This window comes from Rhinolophus sinicus, linkage group LG01 (genome assembly GCF_036562045.2).
Source record: "Rhinolophus sinicus isolate RSC01 linkage group LG01, ASM3656204v1, whole genome shotgun sequence".
Lineage (NCBI taxonomy): Eukaryota > Metazoa > Chordata > Mammalia > Chiroptera > Rhinolophidae > Rhinolophus > Rhinolophus sinicus.
In genome coordinates this window covers 63,990,035-64,016,226 of record NC_133751.1, presented here as the reverse complement: position 1 = coordinate 64,016,226, position 26,192 = coordinate 63,990,035, and the positions used below count along the sequence as shown (strand labels likewise).

The 26,192-nt window shown below is 36.8% G+C and overlaps 1 protein-coding gene across 6 annotated transcripts in view; it reads right to left on the bottom strand.

The window, feature by feature from the left end:
* Nucleotides 1-7,185: 7,185 nt before the first annotated feature.
* IGSF11 (immunoglobulin superfamily member 11) overlaps nucleotides 7,186-26,192 on the bottom strand; it is a 119,867-nt gene continuing 100,860 nt past the window's right edge. For 5 of the 6 annotated variants that reach the window (XM_074331564.1, XM_019716775.2, XM_074331562.1 and 2 more), the window contains 4 exons: nucleotides 25,482-25,637; nucleotides 13,037-13,159; nucleotides 12,072-12,222; nucleotides 7,186-10,562 (listed from right to left, as the gene is read on the bottom strand). In XM_074331564.1, coding sequence (XP_074187665.1) covers nucleotides 10,118-10,562; nucleotides 12,072-12,222; nucleotides 13,037-13,159; nucleotides 25,482-25,637 — 875 coding nt within the window. In that variant the 3' untranslated portion in view covers nucleotides 7,186-10,117. The remainder of the gene's footprint in view (nucleotides 10,563-12,071; nucleotides 12,223-13,036; nucleotides 13,160-25,481; nucleotides 25,638-26,192) is intronic. The other variant, XM_074331563.1, reaches the window with a different exon arrangement.

Below are 26,192 nucleotides of genomic sequence, written 5' to 3'. Positions count from 1 at the left end.
ATATCAACTGAACCTACAATGTTAAATACAGTCGGCACTTACACTTATTGCTTTGTCTAATAATTTTATCACTATAATTAATGTCTTGATTAAGCATCTTAAGAATTTTGTGCCTGGCCTTTACCTAAGTGGAGAAATAATACAAGGGAGCTGAGGAAAAGCTATAAATAACTACTGTGTATCCCTGAAAATAAGACCTAGCCGGACAATCAGCTTTAATGCGTCTTTTGGAGCAAAATTAATATAAAACCTGGTATTATATTATATTATACTATATTATTTTATATTATATAAGACCTGGTCTTATATTATAGTAAAATAAGACCAGGTCTTATATTAATTTTTGCTCTAAAAGACGCATTAGAACTGATTACCTAGCTAGGTCTTATTTTTGGGGAAACACAGTATATACACATAGAATTTACAAGTCACCTTTTCTCTAGATTGCATTTATCTTCTGTCAACAAAAAGAAAATTGAATTTCTATAAATGTAAGAAAGAGTTTTATTTGGGCCTTACTGAGAACTATAGCCCAAAGATATAAATTCAAGCAGCCTTGAAAGAATGTTCCAACTTTGAAAAGTGAGTGGAGCTTATATAGGCAGAAAGAGGGTGTGACTAAGAAGTTAAGAGTGGATTATTTTGGAGCCAAGACACCTTTTCTTTGGGAGAAAAGAATGGGAAGAGTTTTTATTATGCCTCTTCTTTCTATGGGGGATGGAGAGGACCCATGTGACATATTACCTTACTGGTGCTTGACCAGAAAATTCCAGACTTGTTGATTAATATTAGCTTTCTGGGGAAAGTTGAAACTGCAATTAGATCAAGTATTAAATCTAGGTTTGGTATCATGGGCTTTTAGATGAGTAATGCCCTTTTGGGCCTGTGGTTTTCTCTTTAACACTTCTCAACATTTTTTTCTGTAAAGTTAAGTATTATTATACTAAACACAAGTTAGATGATTTGTGCGACAGTCAGATGACTTGTCTGAAAAAGGGTAAAACAACCAAGGCCCCAGATCTCTCTTTTCAGATACTGGTTCACTCAGATAGGAGTATTTATTGAGAAAAACAACTGGCGGATTACTTACTACTTTGGCCAAATCGCTTAGCCACTCTTAGCTTCAGTGTTTGGACTTATAAACTATGAATGATGGTGTCTTCTCCATAGCATTGTGATGAGGTTAAATGAATACTTAAATGCATTTTAAAAAGTGCCTGTCACAAGACAAGTACTAGCTATTGCTATTTTTATGTAAAATACTTCATAGCTACTTAACATGGGATTCTTCCGAGTCACTGCCATTTGGTATGTTGTGTCTACAGCTTTTCTAAAGAATACTGCACATCTAATATAACATCAAACGCCCCCCAGGGAATTGGTGCAATCACTTGCCTGTTGGGTGATCGACTCTGATGTACCCTTGCTTTCTGATATTTGACTGCTACCTGATATTTGACTGATACCTGAGATTAAGAAACCAATCATATATTTTGTTTCATCAATTTAGCCCATCCTTCAAGCACTTTCTCTGAGTAAAGCAAAGTGCTAAATATTGCAACTGCCATCAAAATATAGAAGAGATCATTCCACCTGCTTGAACTTGTGAAAACATCCACTTGAATACTTATGATACTAATTGCAATTATTTCATTATGGGTCTGTGTTCCTCCTGTAATACGAACTCGTTGAGGATAGCCATTGTGGCTTTTTTTCTGTTTTTATCTCTAACACCTAGAACGGTGTTAAGTACACAGCAAGGGATCAAAAATGATTGTGGAATAACTGTTTACAGTCCAGCAGGGGAGATCAATCTTGTACATAAATACAGGAATATAATACAGACTGCGAGAAGCAGCAGTCCCTTCTAACTAGACTGACAAAGAGGATTTAAGGAGGACAGAGTATTTGGATTGGACTCGTGGTACAGGAAGATTTGGGTGCAACAGAGATGGAAAGAGCAGGAAAAAAAATGGAAAAGAAAGAAAAAAGAACCAGTGAAGGGAAGGTGAACAGGACTGGAGTAAAGTTGGAGGAGTAGCAGTTGAGAATAGAAAGATGGTGAACCACTGGTGGAAGGAACTAAATGAGTCAAACCAAGGAGTAAGACTTTTATTTACTACACAATTGAAAACCTTCAAAGCTTCCAAATAGAGCACAGTAAAATTTGTTTAACTGCTGATATTTTAAAAAGTAATGCTTTAGGAATTCCGATTCCAGCTAAGATGGAATAGCTCCATTGCAAACCCTTATTATAAGATAGTCTTCTTCTCACAATTAAAAAAAATACTGGACCTAACACAACAAACAAGCATAGGAAGATTCTGAGCAGTGGAAAGAAGATGGAGCTCCTAGAGACCTTGATACTGCCCCAGTGAGGGAAATGAACCTACACTCACACTCAGTATCAACGAGGTGGGAAAAGGTGGTGCAAGGAAGGTTAGTTGACACTTCATTTTCCCCTCCCCCATGTTTCAGCAGGCCCAATGGGGAAGTGAGCCTGCCCCACACTTACCATCAATAAGGCAGACTGAGATGGCACTACACTTGCTTCCCTCACCTCTCCTGGTGTCACCTGGGCAATATGGAGGTGAGTTTCTACTCCAGCCCTGTAGCAACAAGTGATATGAGTCAGTGTTCTGCTTCTTCCCTCTTGGGTGTCAGCAGGGCCCTTCCAGGAGCTGAGCTTATACTCCCACTTGAAGGCAACAACTTAGTGCAAGTTTGTGCCCCATTTTCACCAAGAAGGTGTAAGCAGAGTCTAGGGGAAGCTATCATCCTACCCTACCCATCTGCAAAGAGACAGTGTAAACACATCACTTAATGCTGAAATGCTTTCAGTGGGGCACAGCAGGAAACAAAACATATACACTCATCTAGCTCTTGTGCTACATTTCAACAGGAAATGCCTGCTTAAAACAATATATTCAAAAGAGGTTTCAGAATCTCATTATATAATATCTAAAATGTCCAGGAGAAAATAAAAAATCATTATTACCCCCAAGAGCAGGAAAATCACAATTGTAATGAGAAAAGACCATCAACGCATGCCAACACCAAGATGAATCAAATGTTGGAATTATCTGACAAGATTTTTAAAGCAGTTATAATAAAAATGCTTCAATAAGCAATTATGAATTCTGTTGAAACTAACTGAAAAACTACAAAATCTCAGTAAAGAAACGGGAATTATGTAATTATACATGCTACAACATAAATGAACCTAAAAAAAAAAACATGCTAAGTGAAATAAGCCAGCCACAAAACACACAGACACACACACACACACACACACACACACACACACGCACGCACATACAAATTATATGATACTATTTATGAAATGTCCAGAATAGGCAAATCTATAGAGACTGAAAGTAAATTAGTGGTTGCGTGGAGCTGAAAGTGGTGTGGTAAAAGGAATGACTGTTAGCGAGTATAAGTTTCTTTTTGGGGTGATGAAAATGTTCTAAAATTAGATTAGAGTGATATTTGTGCAACTCTATAAACATATGAAAAACTATGGAATTGTACATTTTATATGAATGAACTTTATGTTATATAAACTATATTTCAATATAACTTAAATTGTAAATTAAATTAAAATTTGTTTTAAAAAGAATTAAGTGTAAGTTATCAAACTACAAAATATAGTAACTGAAATACAAAACTTACTGGATGTACCCTCAACAGTAGAGTGGAAATGACAGAGGACAGAAATCAGTAAACCTGAGGGCAGATCAATAGGATTTACCCTGAACAACAGAGATAAAATAGACTGAAAGAATGAACAGAGCCTCAGGACCCTGTGGCACAGTAACAATAGATCCATCATCACAGTCCCAGAAGGATCTGAGAAAGAGAGTAGGGCTGAAAGAGTATTTTAAGAAATAATGGTTGAACACTTCCCAAATTTTTCAAGTCTGAAAGGAAAGAAGTGCCAACCATGAACAGTTCCCAAATTTTTCAAGTGCTGAAAGGAAAGAACAGCCAACCATGAATACTGTACCCTGTGAAGAGTGAAGGGGAAATAAAGACATTCTCAGACAAAAGAAAATTAATACAATTTGTTGTTAGTAAACCTACCCTTACAAATTGGCTGAAGGGAGTTCTTCAAAGAAAGGAAATGATAAAAGAAGAAATCTTGGACCATCAGATAGAAAGAAACAACAACAAAAGCAGAAATATGCACTTCTCATGAGTCTTATAAATCATATTTGATGATTGAAACAAAAATTATACATCATATTATGATCAAGAAAAAGATATTTAAAAGTGGGGAAAGAAAAGGGATATATATGGAAATAAGTTTTCACACTTCACTCAAAGTGGTAAAATGTCGATACAAGTAAACTGTGATGTGTTATGTATGCTTATTATAACACCTAGAATAAACACTAAGGAGAAAAAAACTACACAAAGTGATATACTCAAAAACACTATAAATACAGCAAGAAGGAATCCTAAAAATTGTTCAATAAAACACAAGAAGGTGAAAAAAAAGAGAGAGAAATAAATAATAAGAAATGGGGGGGAAGGGCAGAAAACAAAAGTATAAAATAAATTTAAGTTCTAAACATACCAATAATCACCTTAAATGTAAATAGCCTAAATATACCAATGAAAAGGCAGATTTTTGCAGAGTGGACACAAAATTACAATCCAACAATATACTGTCTACAAGAAACTTACTTCAAATACAATGACCTAGGACTGTTGTAGGAGGGTGAAAAAAAGGCATACCATACAAACATTAAATATAAAAATGCAGGATATATTAACCCAGATAAAGTAGACTTCAGAGTAAAGAAAATCACTAGAGACAAAGAGGGATGTTACATAATGATAAAAACAATGTACCAGGAAGACACAGTGATGCTAAATATATGAGCACCAAAAAAAAAAAAAAAAAAAAAAAAAAAAGCCTCAACATATACGAAGTAAAAATTGACAATGCTAAAAGGAGAAACAGAAAATCTACAATCATAGTTGGGGATTTCAACACCCAGTTTCAGCAACTGAATTACTAGACAGACAATCAGTAAGGGTATAAAATTGACCAACACAATCAATCAATTGGATCTAACTGACATTTTCAGAACATTCTACCCAACTAGAGCAGAAAAAAATATATTTTTAAAGAGCCCATGTAACATGTACCAACATGGTGCTGAGCCGTAAAACAAACTCAACAAATTTAAAAGAATTAAAATAATACAGATTATTTTTCTGACTTCAACCTAAAAATCACTAACAGGAAGACAAGAAAATCTGCAAAAACTTGGAATTTAACACGCTAAGTAGCCCATGCTACTTAGCAAAGAGGAATTCTCACAGGAAATTTTTAAATACACAGAATTGAATGAAAATGAAAACACAACATGTCAAAATATGTAGATGCTGCCAAGCAGTACTGAGGGAGAAATTATAGCTCTAAATGCTTACATTAGACAATAGGAAGTTTCAAATCAATTATCCTTGCTCCCACCAAAAATCTAGAAAAATATAAGAAGAATAAATCCATAACAAGCTGAAGGAGAAAATAATAAAGAGCAAAAAATCAATAAAATGAAAAACAGAAATATAGAAAAAATAATATAACAAAAAGTGGTTTATTTTTTTAAAAAATCAATACAATTCACGGACTTCAAACAAGACTTACAAAAATAAAATGTAAGACACAGCTCATCATTATCAAGAGTGAAACAAGAGATATAGTACAGAACCTGCTCTCATTTAAAGGATAATAAGAAATAATAAAAATAACTTTACACTAAAAAATTTTACAACCTGTAAGACAGATCAATTCCTTAAAACCTACGAACTATCAAAACTCAGTCAAGGTGAAATAGATAACCTGAAAAATCTTATAACCATTAAAGAAATTAAATTAGTAATTTAAAGGCTGAAAAACAAATCTCTAGGCACAGATGATTTTACTAGAGAATTCCATGCCCTTACACACAAAAATCCTCAACAAAATATTAGAAAATCAAATCCAGCAATGTTTTAAAAAATTACAAGCCACGACCAACTGAAATTTATTCCAGGTATGCAAGTTTGCTTCAACATTTGAAAATCAGTCAATGTAATCCAGCATATCAACAGGCTAAAGAAAAAAAAAGAAATATGCTTGTATCAAATGATGCAGAAAAAAAAATATGACAAAATCCAACACCCAAAAACGGTAGACACTGTCAGCAAACTAGAAATGAAACTTCAAAAAATTAAAATTATGATTAAAAAAATAAAAATAAATAAAAACACTACTAAAACCTACAGCTAACAATGATTTCCCCCTAAGATTGGGAAAAAGGGAAGAATATCATACTCACTACTTTTATAAGTTCTATCCATCACAATAATGAAAAAAGGAAAAAGGCACACAGATTGAAGAGAAAGAAGTAAAGCTGCCCCTATTTGCAGATAATATGATTCTGTACGTAGAAAACTTCAAGGAATCTACAACAAAACTGAACAAAAAAACAAAAAGAGAAACTCTTGAAGAAGTGAGTTCAGCCAGGATGCCAAATATAAAATCAAAACACATAATTCAATTAGATTTCTATTGACTAAAATCTAGACTATAGAAACCAAAACTTAAAACACAGTAGCATTAATAATTGCTTCAAAAATTAATATTTAGGGATAAATCCAACAAAAATATACAGAATCTGCATCCTGAAAATTATTAAATGCTGACGAAATAAAGCAAAGATGACATAAATGGATGGAGAGATACAATGTTCATAGATTGGAAGACTCAAAACAGTAAAAATGCCAGTTCTTCTCAAACTGATCTACAGGTTTAATGCAATTCCTATTAAAACATCAAGGTGTTGTTTAGGCATAGACCATCTCCTTCTAAAATTTATCTAGAAAGACACAGGAACTAGAATAGCTCAAACCATTTTGAAAGAGAAGAATGAAATGGGAAGAACCACTCTACCAGATGTTAAAGCTTGTCAAAGCGCTACAGTGGTCAGCATAGTGCTGCTGGAGGGATACACAGAAAGATCAGTAGAACAGCAAGAGAACCCACACAAATTTACCTAAAAGATTTTTTTTCAAAGGCGTAAAAGCAATTCACTGGAGGAAGAACAGACTTTTCAGCTAATGGTGCTAGAGCAACTGTATTCTCAGGTATTTAGCGCAGAGAAATGAAAACGTATGCTCACACAAAAACCTGTACAAAAATGTTCACAGCAGCTTTATTTGTAATAGCCCCAAAGTGGAAACATCTCAAATACCCTTCAAATCTGTCAGTGGATAAATGGTTAAACAAACTGGGGCACATCCATACCATGGAATACTACTCAGCCACAACAAGGAATGAACTATTGATACATCCAACAATTTGGATGGAGCTAAGGAAATTGTTCTGGGTGGAAAAAAAGCCAATCCTCAAAGCTTACATACTGCATGATTCCGTTTACATAGCATTTTTGAAATGACAAAATTATAGAGATGGAGAATAGGTTAGGGATTAGGGACTTGGAGAAGAGGGAGGTGGCTGTGACTATAAAAGGAAAACACCAGGAATCCTGTATCTTGACTGTGGTGGTGGTCACAGGAACATACACAAGATGAAACTGCACATAACTAAATATGTATGCATGTACACACACACAGGAGTGCATGTGCAACTGCTGAAATATGAGTAAGGTGGATGGACTGTGACTTTGTGATACTCTGTAATAGTTCTGCAAGATGTTACCATCGAGAGAAATTAGGTGAAGGGGATATGAAAATATATTATTTCTTACAACTGCATGTAAATATATAATTATCACAAAATAAAAACATAAAAACAAAGGAATGATCGTGTGTGTGTGTGTGTGTGTGTGTGTGTGTGTGTATCAAGAGATAAAATCCTGGTCATAACTTTCTGAACTAAAACTTGGCAACTTTAGTTCAGAAACCATCAGTAATTTCCCTACTCAACATCCATGTTAGGCACTGTGCTAGGTGTTAAAGATTCAGGAGTAAAAAAAGCAGGAAATATGAAAATAGCTCAATGTATGAAAAAGATAATTATAGCTTTAGTCATACATGAAAATTGGACTCAACTTAAATTTCTAACAATTAGAAAAAAGCTAATTAATTTTTGGAGTATGTACTCAAAGTGATTATGAATACTACTTAACACAATGGAAAATGCTTATAACATTAAGGTGAATGTTAAATCATATATTTGTTGGTATTATAATTAATGACAACTTGTTTTTATATGAATAAAGTTTTATTAAATTTTAGATAATTAGAAAGAATAAAGAAATGCAAGATAAATGCTTTCTAACAACATAGGAAAGTTGCATCTTCTCTGTGTCATGGTATTTTCACTTTTATTAAAAAGTATAGACATTCGTTTATTTAAATGTTTACAAAGCCAAGAACCATCAAATGGAAAAAATAACTTATGCTAAAGTAAATTCAGCTTTTCATCAATATTGGAATGGTTAGGTTCTGAGCTTAGCCCTCTTGGAAAAATAGTGTATGCAGCAGCTGTTGGTTTCCATTTATTCAAATAAGTCTGAAAATCAGGAGGCTACTCCCTGTGATGACTATCCTTGCAGGAAAAAAGGGCAAAAGAGCATAGTGGGAAAAGGGAGCAAGAGACCACATCGGGAAAAGAAAAGATGCTCTCACTGAATCACGGGGTCAGTACCATAAATAATTTACAAAAAAGTCTGGAAGTAAATCATTTGTGTGCTGCTTAAAGTGTGATTAAGGCGAGATAGTCACCGATACAAGTGTGGCCAGATCTACACAGCACAAAAAAGAGTAGGGAGTTTGTAAATTATCTGGTGGACTGCAAGTCCTGCCACACCAGGTAACTAATCACACAAGGAGTTATCTTTACAGTGGTGTCAGATACATTTGGGCAAAATTGCAACCCTGAGCTCTGACAAATACAGGGCAGATCCTCCCAGGAGCATATCTGAAGACATCCTTTTAGTCTTAGTTTCATCTCTTTCACAAAAATAATTATTTTGGAAAAAGAAAAGAACTCCTGCCCTCCCTGTAACGACCTACTAACCTCTACTTGTCAAACAAGGAGAAAGTTGTCTCACTTGGTACAAAGGGCATCAGGTGCTGCCCTCATTAAGAGTAACCCAGTGTGATAGCAAGAGAGGCCTGGACAGCCCTGCGAAGAGGCTGCCAGGATGCTCGGCCCCACACCTGCCTCCCTGCTCCTGTGCTGCCCACACAACCTCTCTTTCCCACTGGACCTCCTGCCGGGCTCGATAAACACAATCACTGAATGTGGTGATGACAACACTTTTCCTTCCTAGACCAATGCCTCTCATGTATTTAAAAAAAAAAAAAAAAAAAAAAAAGTAGTGTTCTTTTTAAAAAAATACTTTTCCAGGAAATAATCAACAGTAATTGTCATGGGCCTGTAGCAGACCCTGGAAAAACACTGCCGGGCGAGAATCCGTCGATATAGCAATATTCCAAGTAGGAAATTCATGGTTCAGGAAGAGATAAATAAATAAATATGAAGGGGCATTTCAAAGAATTTCTTTTGTTTTCCCCTCATTTCTTACTGAATTTTGTTTGTGTAAAATGTTTTGATTCTATGATACAAGAGCCAGCCCTGTGGGGACCAGTGTTTACCATTCATGCCATTAGCCCTGTACAGAAAGAAGGAATGCTTGGGAGAGGCAGAAGATATCCCAGGGTTGTTCATTACATTTCTAAAGACACCTATCTTTTAAAATAATTGCATTATTTAAATTCCATCTGGCACTTTAGTCTCCTGAAAAACTATTAAGTTAGGCATGAATTAAAGAATAAACCCATCTGGACTGTAGTTTCAGTTTTAAGTGCTATTCTGCGTGTACATCTTTTTCCTTGGCTTGGCACATCTTTGAGATCCAGCTTATTGGATAGAATCCCGGGACATGTGTGGTGGGGAAACAAGTCTTCATGACAGACCATTCCAGTTCTTTTCACAAATCTTAGTGGCCAGGTAATACCATTTGCCTTCTTTGTGCTTTTTACTAGTATCATTATAAGGAAAGTGTTTCTTTCCCAGCACTTGCCCACCACACCCTTCCCCTTATATGGGGCATTCCACTAATCTTTTCTGAATACTCTATCCACTCACGTCCTATACGAGGGACCCGGCCCGGCTCTGGGCGGGTACCATGACAGGGATGGCGCCAATTCGCTCCAGGGTGGCTTGGCTGATGGTGTAAGAGTGTGTGTGCTGAGGCCTAGGCTTCCTGCTGACAGAGCCATTGCTCCTGGACACGACCGGCGGTGATGACCCTCTGTTGGCTGTCACGACCAGAGTCTTATGCGGAGCTGGGACCAGATGGCTCCCGTTAGTGTAGATGGATGGTATAGTGGCATTGCCTGAGTGCAAGGAGAAAGACTGGCGCAAGTCACCGAAGTGGTTGAATGACTCTGTGTTTCTATGCACTTTTGGATTGTTGCTCCAGTATCGACTGTTGTAGGTGTTGGAAGAGGTCAATGTGTTGTTCTCTGAGGAGGATATCTCGGTGTGAAATGCTTTGGCAGAAGAGGAACATTTAGGTGGAAGATCGTCCTCTCTGAAAAGGAACAAAATGAAGTTGTCGTTAGGTTTTACTTGAGGTTCACACCTACCCTCCTGCCCAGGACTGTTTCTTCTATGTTAAGGCTAGTATGTCTGGGAAATACAAATCCTCAGGAAAGACCACACTAACATGACAGCAAACAACAGTCTGGTGGCCTTGGCTTTGACATTCATTCCCTTTGAGAAAATGCTCATGAAAACTTTCCTCACTTCTCAGTCTCTAAGAGTAGAAAAGGTCATTTCAAATCTCTCAAAGACTGTGTCTTCCAATATAACATTTTGCTCTAAATAGGAAACTAATCCATGAAGAAATCCACTGAGATAATTGCCGTAAAATAGATAGGAAACCAAGCTATGGGTGTGGGGAACTTCAATAAATGGCTAGAGTTTGCTTCATTGCACTTTGGGGTTAGAGAAATCTTAGTGGTAGGCTGAAAGAGGTTTTCCGCAGTACTCTTATCCTGAGATGAAATCGGTTCCTGCATACAGTCCAAACCCTTAAGAATTATAAGAGGCTAAGAGAAGTCATTAATTTAAGATGTAATTAACATTTATTGAGAACCAAGCATTCTACTAAATGTTTTATGTAAAAAAGACATAGCTCCTATACCCAAGAAGCATATGGTCAAATGAGGGGTGACAAATTTGCAAGTCTGAAAGGCTGGACAAGGAGCTAAAGTCAACTTATATGAGGAGGTGATGCCTGGACTAATCTTGAATCAGATCAAGCAATCTGCTGAGGAGAAGGAGCATTGTCCAGGAAGAGGGCAGAGACTTGAACAAAGGCCCTGAGGCATGAGAGAATAAAGAACAGGCTGAAACATGAAGTGATCAGGGAAGTGGTGAGACATAAGATCAGGGAAGCAGGTGAGGGGCAGAACCTGAAGGGCTGTGTATGTCAACGCTAAGTAGACTGGAGTCATTAAAGTATTTTCCATAAGGATAGGACATGATGCGATCTGAGACTGAGCCTGAACCCCCATATCTCCACAATACGCCAAGAGTCATTTTCTTTAACGATCGTTTTGACACTGTTTTCTTAGGCTGTTCCTATTCTCGACAGAACTGTCTTTCACTCCAAGCCATAGTGCCTTGGCCGATCTGTGTACAGGTATTGGTATGCTCTTCTGGTACTCCTTCCTGCTTTACGTCCTCATCTATTATATGTGTTACTGTTAAACACATGTTTGAATCTAACCTTTCTACTGTGGCTGCCACCTCATCCCACTTACTCTAGAGAGATGGGAGGGAAAGGGAACATTTTTCACTTGTGTCCTCCTACTCCTCCTCTGCCGTGATCCAGTAAAGAAAGCTGACTAGTACCATGAAGGAAAGTGACATGACATATAAGAAAATAGCATTTAGTTATTTTAACTAGCTTGGCCAAAAAATCTTAGTTGCCCAAATTAATTGAGAGACGAATATTGGCTAAGCAGACAAATTATCTGACATATGTGCTCGCTTCGGCAGCACATATGCTAAAAAAATTGTCTGACATACAAACCTTATTTCATTAGGAATTTCTTCTTCCTCCTCCTCTTTATTTTTGCTTCTCCAGTAAAAGAATGCCCCTAAAATTAGTGCAATGCAAAAAATGACAATAACTGCACCAGTGCCAATGGCTCCAGCTATTAGTCCAATGCTCCTGGGCTGGGCTGCAAAATATATTTAAGGTATATTTAAAGAACAAAAAAAGTAAAAAGAGAGAAGCAATATATACCCTTGTAACTTTATAAACATAAATTTACTACAGAATCTTAAAATGCACAAAATTGCCTAAAGTATGGCACCCATATAAAATTAAATTTCCCTTAACTTTCTGTATCCCCAGTGACTAAGACTAACACAGAGTTGACTCACATTTATTTAGTGAATGAACAGTTACCCGATTCACAGCTTCAGGAGAACCACACCCAGCACAGAGCAGGAAAAAGATGGTACCTGTCTAACTTACCTGATCTCCCCCTAATGAACCCAGCAACCAGCAGGCTAACTTATCACCTCATCCCAGCCAGATCACTCCTTTTGCAACTAGAATTCAGATAACTCGGAATTCTCAAATAAATAGAAAAGTTCTACACTGCTTATTTATGATCAGGGCACCCAACAATTAAGCAGATACTCATATTAGGGATTTGGAGAAAATACAAGAAGGTCTTGCCCTGGCCATGGCCATAGGTCATTGCAAATTTTATAATGTCTATAGCACTATACAATCATAATTGATTTGATTCTAATGACCCTAAGGAGAAAGATACTTTGTCATAAAGAAGATGCCATATTGCTGAGGCTGAAAAGTATACATAACACACTTACAAAATATCTTCAATAATGATTAAAACCAAAAGAAATTCTATTTAATCTTCAAGCAATCTAAAAGAAAAAGTAAGCAGAACTCTTCATTCTCCAGTTTAGCAAAGATCTTGGTGTTTCAAACTCAGAGTGGACATCAGAATTTTATATACTTACGTGAAATAACCTGGAGATCCAAAAGACAGGTGCTGGTACCAATGGCATTAGAAGCCACGCACTGGTACAAACCAGAAGACAGAGCGCTGATATTCCGGATGGTGACTGTTCCTTGGACCTGGTCTGTCAGAAAAAGAATAATCAAGTTAGGATTTAGAGAAAGAAAAAAAAATAAGAAAACCAAAGAAATCAGCAGAAGGCCATAAAAAATAGATAAACAATAAAGAGGTATTAATAGCTTTCTTTGCAGAGATATTTTTGTTTGTTTTTTGTTGTTGTTGTTTTTGTTCATGAATTTTAAAGACTCGAATCACAATATCATATTAAAGTCCTGGAGCTATAGAGGATTGTCCTGAAAATAAAGACAACCTTACAACTTAATCTGCAAATCACCGTAAGGATGCACACGTGAGTAGCCTTCCCTGAGGAAACAGTGGCTAATGCCTATCTTAGAGAATTTACAATCAGTAACACCAAATTTTAATTTGGAAGAAATGCAATAATTTAAAAAAATGAAGTTAAACTCATTACAGTAATGATCACTTCATACTTGGTGGGAAAAATATCCACTTTCTCAACAATCATTTAAAAAAAAAAGAACCATCCAGCTAAGATGTTCCTGAATTCCTGACCCACAGAAACTATGAGATAATAAATGGTCAGTGTTTTAAGCTAAGTTTGGGTATAATTAGTTATGTAGAAGAAGATAACTAACACAGGGGGCCAGTCTTCAAACACAGGTACCAAATAATGAGGATTGTCCATCAGTCTGTCACTAGGGCACAGCATTACACTTAAGATGTGGCAGACATTCAATAAATATTTATGGAATAAAAAAATCTATTCTGTACTCAAAGGTGTAGATTGTTACTCCTTTCAACAACTGTTGTAACTGTTTAAGTCCAGATCCTCCAAGAAGCAGATGCCAAGACAAGAGAGACATTTATCAGAGGGTCTTCCAGTAAAGGAAATGGAGAGGGAGCTGGAGAAGGCAGGGAGAGACTCAGACTGAAACGCAGTCTGTGCAGGCCCCTGTGCAGGAGAGAGGGAAGAAAGAAGGGGTGTGGGGGAGGGAGTGTCTCAGACTGCAGCACAGTGTTACGGAAGTTTCCACTAGGTTGATGGGGAGTCCTAGAGTCAAAGTCACCTGTCAAGGGAGTCCCACCCCTTGCAGGAACAGGCCTGCATGAGTAGCCCCACTGTGCCCAGTCGCTGGCTGGGAGCTGTCCAGGAGAAGCCTGGCCTGGACGTGAAACACAAGTGTATCCTGGAGGAAGCAGTCCTGGGTCAGTCAGTTACGTTCCCCAGAGCAGGAGATCTGAGCAGTGCAGTTTCAAGGCCACCACGTGATATGACCAAGAAATGTTTCAGGAGTTCACATTTTAGTAATGTATCAACATTAGCATAGTTTTACTCCTTATAAATAAAATGTAAATGACTTTCAGTAATAAAAATTAAAGTTAACAGATATTCCTATGTGCCAAACATCGGCTAAGCTTTTATATGTATTATCTCAGTCTTTACAATGCCTCCATGAGGCATTATTATTATTAATCCCATTGAACACATAAGGAGACTGAGGCTTTAGATGACTAAGAAGATTACACAGCTAGTCACTAGGAATTGGAATTGGATGGAGGGCTGTCTGACATCTAAGCTCTAGGCTTCTCTGCCTCCCTTAGGCACAATGTAATGCATTTAGTCATCTCAGCCCACTCAAAACAACAGCTGGAAGTCTAGGAGGAAGTGGAAGTGGCTGCTAAGGGCACATTTCTGGCACAAAATCCACATATTCCCTACAGCAGCACGTGGAGCCACTGTCACCCTGGGCTGGCTCATTTTTACAGGGAACTAAGAGTTAATTATCTTGTTTTTGCTGGCAACCTCCATGTCTATCTAGGTCAAAGGCAGAGCAGAGAAGCGGAGCAGGCAGCAAAAGCAGACCTGACCACAGCACGCATGCATTTGTTCATTCACACACCTAACAAATCAGTATTTATTGAGCACCTTTCTGTGTGCTGGGTGATTTCTGAGGACGGCAACACACCACGAACAAGACAAACCGAATCCCTTATGCTAATGAGAAATCTAGGCAAGCAATCACAATAAATGAGCTAAACGCCCGCACTAGAGAATACAGGGTGTGGGGAGCACACAGGAGGGGCAATCTCATGAGGAGCAAACTCTGAAAGCGCTCCAGACTCCGGGCTTGCTCTCTGCCTTTCTAACACAATGCAGTGGGTACTGTTAACGACTCTGAATCGTCACACACTGGAATTCACTTTAATACCGAGTATATAGGCCAGGAAACGGAGATTTGTTATTTGCTTTTCATTTATTTTTGTTTTTCAATGGGAGCATTTAAAGGGTCAAACCCATATTATATGGATAACTTACTTATCCAGAACATGATGCTTGATGAATTTGGACATTTGGACTGTACTGCACACACCCAGGTCTATATACTTGATGGCACTTGTGTGCTCTTCCTTTTCCTTAAAGACAAACGAACCAGTGGGCACCACACTTACTGAGGTTATGAACTTGCAAGTTATATAAATGTCTAATCATTATGTTGTACACCTGAAATTAATATAATATTGTATATCAACTGTAATTGGAAAATTAAAAAAAAAACATAAGCATAGGAAGAAAAAGGGAAACAAACTCTGAGGGCTGCCAATATGTAGGAGCTTTCAGTGAATTCACTCAGATACTTGGGCCAGCCTAGAGGGAAACTGTTTTCTCCTCCTCTGTGTTCTATCTGATTTCCCAGACCCTCACCAAATGCCCCTCCTCTGTGCTCCCCACCTATATTCTCTAGTGCTGGCACTTAGCCCATTTATTGTGACTGCTTGCCTACTTGTCTCATTTAGGGGTTGAATTTGTCTTGCTCATTGCATCACCATCCTCAGAAATTACGTAGCATACAGAAAGGTGCTCAATAGATAAAGGGGTTACCTTCTCTTTAGTGTCAATTGTGTATCACAGGCACTGTACTAAGAGCTTTACATGTCTCATTTAATCTTCAGAATCTTAGGTTTTATATTCTCAGAGAAGCTATGCAATTTGTCCAAGATCACACAGTACACAAGTAGCAGCAATCTATACAATCATGTCTGTCCATGTCAAAAGCTACTAATCACCACACATTTAAAAGCATGATATTCTATAGAGTGCATCTATAGGATATTTCCTAACCATCCAGTGTTCCAATGCTGTTAGTATTAAACTAAGCCGTCTGCCTAACTCCATCTTAAATACAGGACCATGTCATCAGGCAAGAAAACCATACTCTGGGCAACTAACCCTATAAGCCCCCCACACTGTGTTGTTTTCCTAAGCCCTGAAATTGTAGAAATTTGATCAGCTCACACAAAAACAGTACTTCTGTTAACATTTCCACAAAGATAATTTGGGAAATTTTAAATGGCTGATATAAGCAGCATTCTGGCACGTAGAAAAAGGCAAACTTTATAATTCTTGCTTTAAGAAGTTATTTTTAAAAGATGAAGTCACTGTTCTTCCCTTTGTCTCTACAGACACAAACACCACCAGCCGACTGATGTTAGAAAGTATGAGACACACCATGCCTAAGCTAACTCAGAACGTCATCAGGGAATGAGACGGACACATAGGTAAGAGGATTCGCCAGAAGCAGGACAGGACTGCTTGTGTAGTCGAGGCAGAACGGAGCCACAAGAGCACCTCTTCAGCAAGCACCAGACTGTTTCTAGACACAAGCACAAGATGGGCTATTTTCTCAATCTGTTGCTTCACTTGGCCTGCTCTGGCACAGAAGTAATTTGCTGAAATGAAGTTAGAAAATAAATGTTCTTCTGATCGTCCTTCTTTTAGAGAATAGGGAAAGTCCGACCGTGTGGAACTATATTTGAAAGCACAAATGGCATCACACTCCACTCTGTTTTCACCTGCAGCAACACCATGGCCCACACAAGCTATGCACGTGGACTAAGATACCCGTTAGAACTGACAAGAAGTAAGTATGGGCACATTTCTACCTCCAGCCTCCCTCTTAGGTTCCCGAACCACTTGTAGATTTTTTCTAGACTTAGACAGGCTGGGCTGCAATCTGCCCCACCACTTACCTACTATGTACTCTTGAATGTGTTACCTCTCCTTCACTTATATTTTTAGTTTCCTCGTGTGTGACATGGAGCTATCAACGTGCCTCCACATCACAGGTCATTATGAGAACTAAATTAGACAATGCATGTAACAAGCTGCCTGGTAATGCTTCCCTGCGGACATTTCTTCCTGGCATTGCTTGGGAAATGTATATATATTTAATGATAAGAACATCAGTCAAGAAATTGGGAAAATATTGAATGTGTCCCAAAATCCCTATAGATATTAATACTCAAGATTTGAAGCTGAGAGACAGGAATTCCTGTATCATACATTATTCTACATTTTATATGATTTACGTATTTTTAAATAATGAGTGACCATAATAATAAATAATTTCTTACATAAATGTTTCAGAAGTATTCTGTAGCAAAAATAATGAATGCATGAATTATTGTTATTTGAACCAATATGTCAAAATTGTGTATTTCCATAAGTAAAAACTAATCTCAATCTAATATAAACATTTGATACTAAAAACATAGTAAAAAAAAAAGGGAATAAAAACCAAAAAATGCCAAATTAAAATCTATTTAAAAATTCAAAGACAGTATCACAAATGTTTACTATTTAAACTGTCATTCTAAAAGAAATTTTTTAAACAGTATACTGCATTAAGTACGCTATCTAACAGTACTGATCTTTGTTTCATGCCAAATTTTCCAGATGTAGAAAATTTTATTTTTGTGTTGGTTTTGACTGAATGAAGACATAGATGGAGAAGACAGGGAGAGAACCTGTACCCATTGAGGGAATGTCCAAAGCACCTTCAAGGCAGATGTTAGGATACATGCTGCTTAATAAAAGCTCATTTCCTTTATTTAATGAAAATATTTTGTCTATTTGCCCTGATTCTGGTTTTGCAGAAATACATATTGCTTTTGCCAATTCAGATTTCACATCCATTCCTGACTTATGTCAGTATATTCCACGGCAACATTCCCATCTTCTTCTCTTTGCATTTCTGCTTTTAAAAGAACTGAAGTCTATAGCAAATGTTTAAACACTGGAAAACACCCATTAATATTACTGGGTAATATCTGAATAATGTAATATTTGGATCCCCTGGTATTAACAACATTACACAGAATCACACATCAAAATTGCCAAGCTAAGAACTTATTTTGCTTCCACAACTTGTTATTTCCTGGAATACCACTCATGGCATTTGTATAAAATATACTATGTATGCTATGTATGTAAACATAGTATATAAGCATAGTATAAACCACTGCACATGGTAACAGCTACAAGCAAGACTAACTGATTAGATCAGATCATGACTGCTTGTTTCTTACATACTTCTGTCCGGATTCCCAGAAATGTCGACTGTGAGTGCTCTTGTTTTTCACTTGACATGAATGGATTCTTTCGAATCATATATCTCTATGTTGATTGTTAAGCTTTAATTCTCAAAGGAGAATGGCACTTAGTACTCAAGAGATGTTACCTGTTCCAATTATTTCAGTCCCCATCTAGACGTCCCAAAGGACCACTAACTCACTATCTTCCTTAAGCAAACCTCTAAGTTATTTCTTCTCTGAGTTAATAGTTATTGTTCAGTCAATGGCCTAAGACAGAAATCGAAGTTAACTTTGATGTTTCTCTGAGTCCCAACATCTAACCAAGCCCCATGTCTTGTTGATTTTCGTTTTCAATCTCTCTTGAATTCCACCCTGTCCCCTGTCCTTTCTCCATCCCCATCAGTAGGGCCTTACTTCAGGCCCTCTTCCTTCTTCAATGGAGCTATTATCAAAGCCCACCATCGGTGACCTGACTGCCAATTTCTCACCCTGATTGCTAAGGCTGTTTCTAAAATGCACATCTGGATATCTTCTCTTGCTTTATAAAGGCCAGTGAATATCCATAGTCTCAAAGTTAACATCCAAACTCCTTTCTTGTTATATAATGTTTTTTACAATGTGGACCTGAACCTGCCAACCTCCTTTCTGGCCAAACCTCCACGAATCTCAATGTCATCTTGACAGATTTTTTCACTTTGGAATGTTAAACTTTTACACTTGCAAGATTTTGCATGCATGGTTCCCTCGATTGATAATACTCCCTTTAAATTTCTGCTCATTCATTAAGATACTTTTCTGCTCAGGAATCTCTTTCCATATAAACTTCTTCCTAGACTCTTCAGGGAAAATTAAAACTTCTCTATTTTTAATTTTATAGCATTATACACATTTTTATAGCATGAAGCATGTAGTACTATAATTATCTTGTTATATCTGTCTCCTCCATTAGACAGTGAGCTCTAGAACGGAGATATGTCTCTGCACATTTATGTTTCTCTACACTCTTCAACACTCTATCCTGAGTGTTGTACAGAATAAGTTGTGTATATACACACACATATATTTAAAGAATGAATAAATATATAAGCTAATGAGTATAGTTGTGATCATCGCTGGTAGTAATTTTTTAAATAAGAGGACGTACATTGCATGGGTCTTGCTTCTTTCCGTTAGAGGGCAAAAAGAAAGGGGAAAAACTTGTCTTCAGTCAGAATAACATCTTGATTAAGAGAAAATAAGCGCCTATTTATTCAGCAACTTAAGTGGGTGACAACTTTTTTACTCCCTGAGAGAAACACTCTTACTGGGAAGGGAAAAGGCATAGAAAGTTCCAGAAGGACAATCGAGACCCCTGAGGCTGCCAGGCACTGCAGAGGAATGGGAGTGCTTTCCATTAGCAGACTTTGGGCAAACCTGGTACCTGTCCTCTCTAGGCATCAGTCTTCCCCTTTGTAACATGAGCGTGCTGGGCTACAGCAATATTTAAGACACTCTCCTGCTCCATTTATGACCTCCATACAAAGTTCTGCACAGAGTTCTCAAGCAAGCAGGAGAGTTAACCATCTCACTCCACTGTATTATTAAATTATGAAAGGATGAGGACAACAAAAGATTTCTTAAGAACCATGAAGGAAAAAATGCGTAATTTATAAAGAAATAATCAGAAGGTATCAGGGAGGGTAAATAGAAAACATAAAAAATTAGAAATTCATCTAAATATATCCATAATCACCATTAATATAAATGGATTTAATCATCAAAGGACAAAGGCTCTCAGGTTGCAGACTGAACAACAAACTAAATCCCGACATACAATGTTTATAGGAGATATATCTCAAGCATAAAGCATGGAAACTGAAAGTATATGAACCATAAACTAGACACATACCAGAAAGAATTAACCAAAGAAAGCCATAATAGGGATTTTAATAACAGTTAAAATAAGGCAAAAATGCATATTAAACATAGAGAATCAGTGAGATATAACACCCTGTAAGCAGCTAATGACATGGGCTCAAGACAGTATATACAGTATTGGTATAACTGCAAGAACAAATCAACAAATCCACAATACTACTGTCTGATTTTTAAACACTTTTCTCATAAAATAATAGCTGAAACAGATAAAATATTGGTAAAGACAGAGAATATTTGAATAATACAATTCAATTATCTATCATCTATCCATCCATCCATCCATCCGTATATATCTATCCTAGTACCTATCACTGACATAATGGCTCTTACTATTCCCTGCCTTGCTCACTCCACTCCAGACACACTGGCATCTTTGTTGCTCATCACAAACACCAGGCACACTCGTGCCTCGGGGCTTTCATATGGCTGTTCCCACTGCCTAGAATGCTCTCCAGCTCCATATTCACATGGCTCACTCCTTCATTATCTTTAAATCATTTCTAGAATATCATTCTCTCAGTGGGGCTTACCCTCAGCAACTTTCTCAAAACTGCATCTCTTCATGCCCCAACGAATCCATTTTACCCTGATCTATCTTTTCCCCATAGAACTCATCACTTTGTGACAACCTCTACAATTTGCTGATTATGTTCAATCTCCATCCACTAGCACATAAGCTCTACACAGGGAAGGATTTCTGTTCTGCTCACTGATGTATCTCCAGCACCTAGAACACTGTCTGGAAAATAGTAGGGCCCAACACATATTTGATGAACGAATAAATGAAGAATAAAAATTAATACAAGTATACAAGAAGATAAAATCAAAGCCTTCATTCAGCCAGATAAAATGAATAAATGAATGAATAAATAATAAATAAATAAATAAGAAAGCACAAACAGAAGTAGGAATGAAAAGGGGGAACATAAATACAGTGCTTTAAAATTTACAAGAGAATAATACTAATGATAGTATAAATGCTAATATTTATTAAGTGCTTATACATGCCAGATGTTCTAAATATTTTCCATGTGTTTTCATTTAATATTTATTCCACACTGTGAGGCAGCTACTATTATTGTCTTCATTTTACATATAAGAAAACTAAGGCACAGAGTCACACAGTCAGTGATTCCTGGAGCCAGGATTCCAACCACAGCCTCTAACTCCAGAACCTGCACTCTGAAATACACTCCTCTGTTTTCATATAAAGAATAGTTCGAAGAACTTGATGCCAATATGTATAAACTTAGACAAAAACAGACACTTTCCAGAAAAACAGATACAGGAAATCTAAATAAACTTACACCGTTAGAGAAACTGAATCAGTAGTCAAAAATCTACCAAAAAAATATTAACAGCAAAGCAAATTCTACAAAATAATCAGATAATCTCTCTTACACTATTTCAGAAAATAGAAAAAGAGGAAAATCTGCCTGACTCATTTTGAGGCCACTGTATAATGTGATACTAAAAATGAACCAAGAACAATAGAAGACAGAAAAATTATAGGCCATTCCCACTTATGATCACAGATGCAAAAATTCTATTAAAATATTACCATACTGAATGGAGCGATTTATTTAAAAATAATCACAATCAGACTTTATTGCAGAAATGCAAGGATGTTTTAATGTTTGAAAAATCTACTAATGTAATTCACTTACTGACATTTTGGTCTGGATAATTCTTCATTATGGATGCTGTCCTGTGCATTAAAGAATGTTTAGCAGCATTCCTCAGCACCACCCACTAGCTGCTAGTAGCACCCTCCTCCCCGCTATGACAATGAAAAATGTCTCCAGACATTGCCAAATGAAACTGTCCCCTGTTGAGAATCCCTGATGTAGAGGCTGATGAACTGTTTCATGCATTATGCTTCCACTTAGTGGAACCTGGGCCAGTTATACAGGCCTTAAAAGCACAGACCCAAGTGCTATATTTTGCTTCAAATAATAACCTTAAATATGGTTTCCACTTATCTTAGAATTCAAAAGTATTATATATCAAAAGGATAATACTAAATCAACTTTAGTATTCCTCTGTATGAAAATGGAAGTATACCTCACAGGACACTGGTTCTAAATTTACTCAGCTCTTGAATATCCACATATGAATTATATGAAGACAACTTTTTGGTAACTTTTATTTTGACATAATTTTAAACTTACAGAAAAGTTGCAAGAATACTACAAGGAACTGTTATATATTATATAGCATCTATTCAGATTTGACAACTGTTTTTGCCCGATTAGGTGTATCACATTCTCACTAAACATATATTTTTCGGAACCATTTAAGAGTGGGGTGAAGACATTGTGCCTCTTAACCACTAAGTACGCAGTATTTCCTAAGAACAAAGACAATCTTCACATAATCACACCACAAGGATCAAAGTCAAGAAATTGAACATTGCTACAATGCTATTATCTACCCCACAGTTTACACGCAGATTTCATCAAGTGTCCCAATAATGTCATTTTTAGCTATATCTTCCTCTGTCCAGATTCCAATCCACGATTCTGCATTGCATTTACTTGTTTTAACTCCTTAGTCTTTTCAGTCTGGAACAGTTTTGTCTTCCCCTTTATTTGCCTGATGTTTCCTCATGATTGGATTCAGGTTATGTGTTTTTGACAGGAATAGTATTAGGAGGCACAGGATACCAGTTTGTCACGACATTGGTAATGTTCATTTTGATCACCTGGCTAAAGTGGTATCCACCAGGTTTCTCTACTATACAGTTACAGTTGACCCTCCAACGATGCAGGAGTTAAGAGCGCTGACCCTCCACACAGGCGGAACCCTCATATAATTTTTGACTCCCCAAAGACTGAACTACTAATAGCCTACTGTTGACCAGAAGCCTTACCAATAATATAAACAATTAGCATACATTTTGTATATGTATTATATATTGTATTCTTAAAATAAAGTAAACTAGAGAAAAGAAAGTGTTATTTAGAAACTCATAAGGAAGAGAAAATACATTTACAGTGTTTATAGAAAAAAATCTGCATATAAGTGGACCCATGCAATTCAAACCCTTGTTGTTCAAGGGCCAACTGTAATTAATCAGTAATTTGTGGGGACATATTTTGGAACTATGTACATATCTTGTTCCTTATCAAACTTTTGTCCACTATTTTGACATCAGTGATTTTCCTAACTCCATTATTCCTTCTACATACATTAATAGGCATTCTACTATAAGAAAATGCTTTTCCCCCTCCCAATTTATTTATGTACATAAGTAGAGATTCAGGCGCTATCATTTTATGCAATGGAGTATGCATTTGTTTTAATGTTCAAATTGTCTCAGATTGGGCCAGAAGAAGTTCCTTCAAGCTAGCCCCTATACACAAGGACAGTGCTAATCCCCAAGTATTGTGTCCCTGTCACTAATCAGATATCTGGGTTGCTCCCTCCCCACCGGTATCAAATATTCTTTTCTCAGAGAACACATCCTGAGTTTATATTAAGCAATTGCAAACATATTAGTAAAGTAAATCTTCTGGAAAAATTCTAAGTTATTTTGGGATTAAGTGCTATTTTTGAGATCTTTATTAGTGTAGCCATCAAGAGGAAAATTTAAATAAAAAATCAGACTCATTTAATGTACATTAATAGATGAAGTTATCTAAAGTAATTCTAATAACTGATCCAGTTTGAATTATAAAAGACAAACATTTTCATCTTTGCATTCAAGTTCACTTTTATACCTAAAAGTGCCAAAGAATATTCAAGTTGCAAAGAAGATACTGAGAAATTTGACAGATGTATATTTACTCAGAAATAAGGTTATGGAAAGCTCTTTCTATAGATATTTCACAACTTACAATCACTTTTAAATGTTTGTAATTCCCGATATTTCAAAATGTTATAAAATAAATAATTGAATCTATTTTAAACATGTCACTTACAATAGTGAGATTAACAAATTAGTCCACAAAAAATACTATTTAGCCCACAGTTTGGCCGAAACATGTAGCAATGAGCAATCAGTAGTGAACAACAGTATTGCAGAAATCAGTATTAGAATAACCCAAAAGTTATGCTGCAAGAAGCTTTTTAAAATAACGAAATTTGGGCTAAGTTAATTAAAAGGTGATGGGAGGTCCATTAATACTTCTGGTGGGATTCTTAAAGAAAACTTACAAGCTCTGTAAGAGGTTGGTGATCTTGGTTCTTTAATATGTCAAACTTTACCATACAATTTAGGACTTTCCTTTTCCACGACAGGCATAAACCATCAATATGATTCAAACTTACCAGGCATAACTAAAGTTGCTTTAGACCTCTCCATTAACTGCCAACTCTTTAAGTTAAGATTTGTAAATCTGCCCTCAGAATGCTACAAGGAACCTTATGTGTATTAGAGATGATGCAACACTCGAGACTGCTAAATTTTATTTTCTTGAAGTAGATTTTGTATATAATTATATAATTTCCTCTCATTTTACTTCATACATTTCCCCCAATTTTTCAAGGGTGTTCTCTTTAATATCAAATTTAAATAGCTGGATCTACATGTAGAAAACCATCAATGATAAGACATGCCTCCTCCATGTTTACCTGTCTGGTGTGATCAACTCCTGGATCTCCCATGATTTGGGGCCTTTTCCTGTTCTCTTCCCCATCTTCCTCCTCTAATTAGACTTGAGGCTGAAAACAGGATGATTAACCTTCTCATGACCATGCTGACGTTTCTCATATCAAAATAGGCAGTTGTGTCTCAAGTAGGAAGTGGAGTTTTAGTTATAAACGTCAAGGATTATTATACAGTTAATATAAAAATAGCTACCATTAAGCTATTTTAAATCTTCACTAAAATGGAACAGCACTTCCATGTATAGTTACCACTGGATAAGATACATTTCATAAAGGAAGCAATAAGAAGATAAAAGAAAATGGTTTATTCTCTTTAAAACTGAAAACACAAAATGATCCAGACATCCTTTCCAGCAGTTACAAATACAGTGTGTCATTTTTCAAATTCTATTAAATTACATTGTGAGTCTTAGAATCATAATTTTCCATAACTAATTAAATGGGTAAAGTGACACCATACATACCCTGAGTGGCTGTTGGAGGTAGTTTGAGGGTATTATCTAACTTCTCCCAAAGGTAAGTTGGTCGAGGAATGCCTTCCTCTGAGCTACAGAGCAGGATGACATCGCTGCCGATATCCTGGGTTCCTTGGATTTGGCAGTGTGGGGCAGAAGGAGGCACTATAAGAAGAGTAAGCAATAAAGGATGCATTTACTATGAGCCAAATGGTGATGGAGGAGACCTCAACATTCAGCACACTGGAACCCCAGATAACACTGTGTTTGGAATACATACCAGAAGACTACCTCATGAATGAAGCCAGTGGATAGTTATGTACTAGTCACAGGGCCTGCGCATAAGTGCAGGGCTTACAATGTCAGTTGGCAGGGAGCAAAAGAGTTAAAGGGGCTACACCTCAACTTCTATTTTCAAGGTATCTTGGGGTCTTGGTTCCACTCTGCTTCCTCTGAAGAATAATTCTTAAAATCCTCTGCACCACACACTGCCTTTAAAAACATTACTAAATACAGCAGCATTATTCACAACTGCTGAAAGGTGGCAACAACCCAAGTGTCCACAGATTGATGAATGGATGAACAAAATGTGTTATGTATATATGATGGAGTATTATTCCACCTTGACAAGGAAATTCTGACACACGCTACAACATGAATGAAACTTGAGGACGTTATGCTAAGTGAAATAAGCCAGTCATAAAAAGACAAAGAATGTGT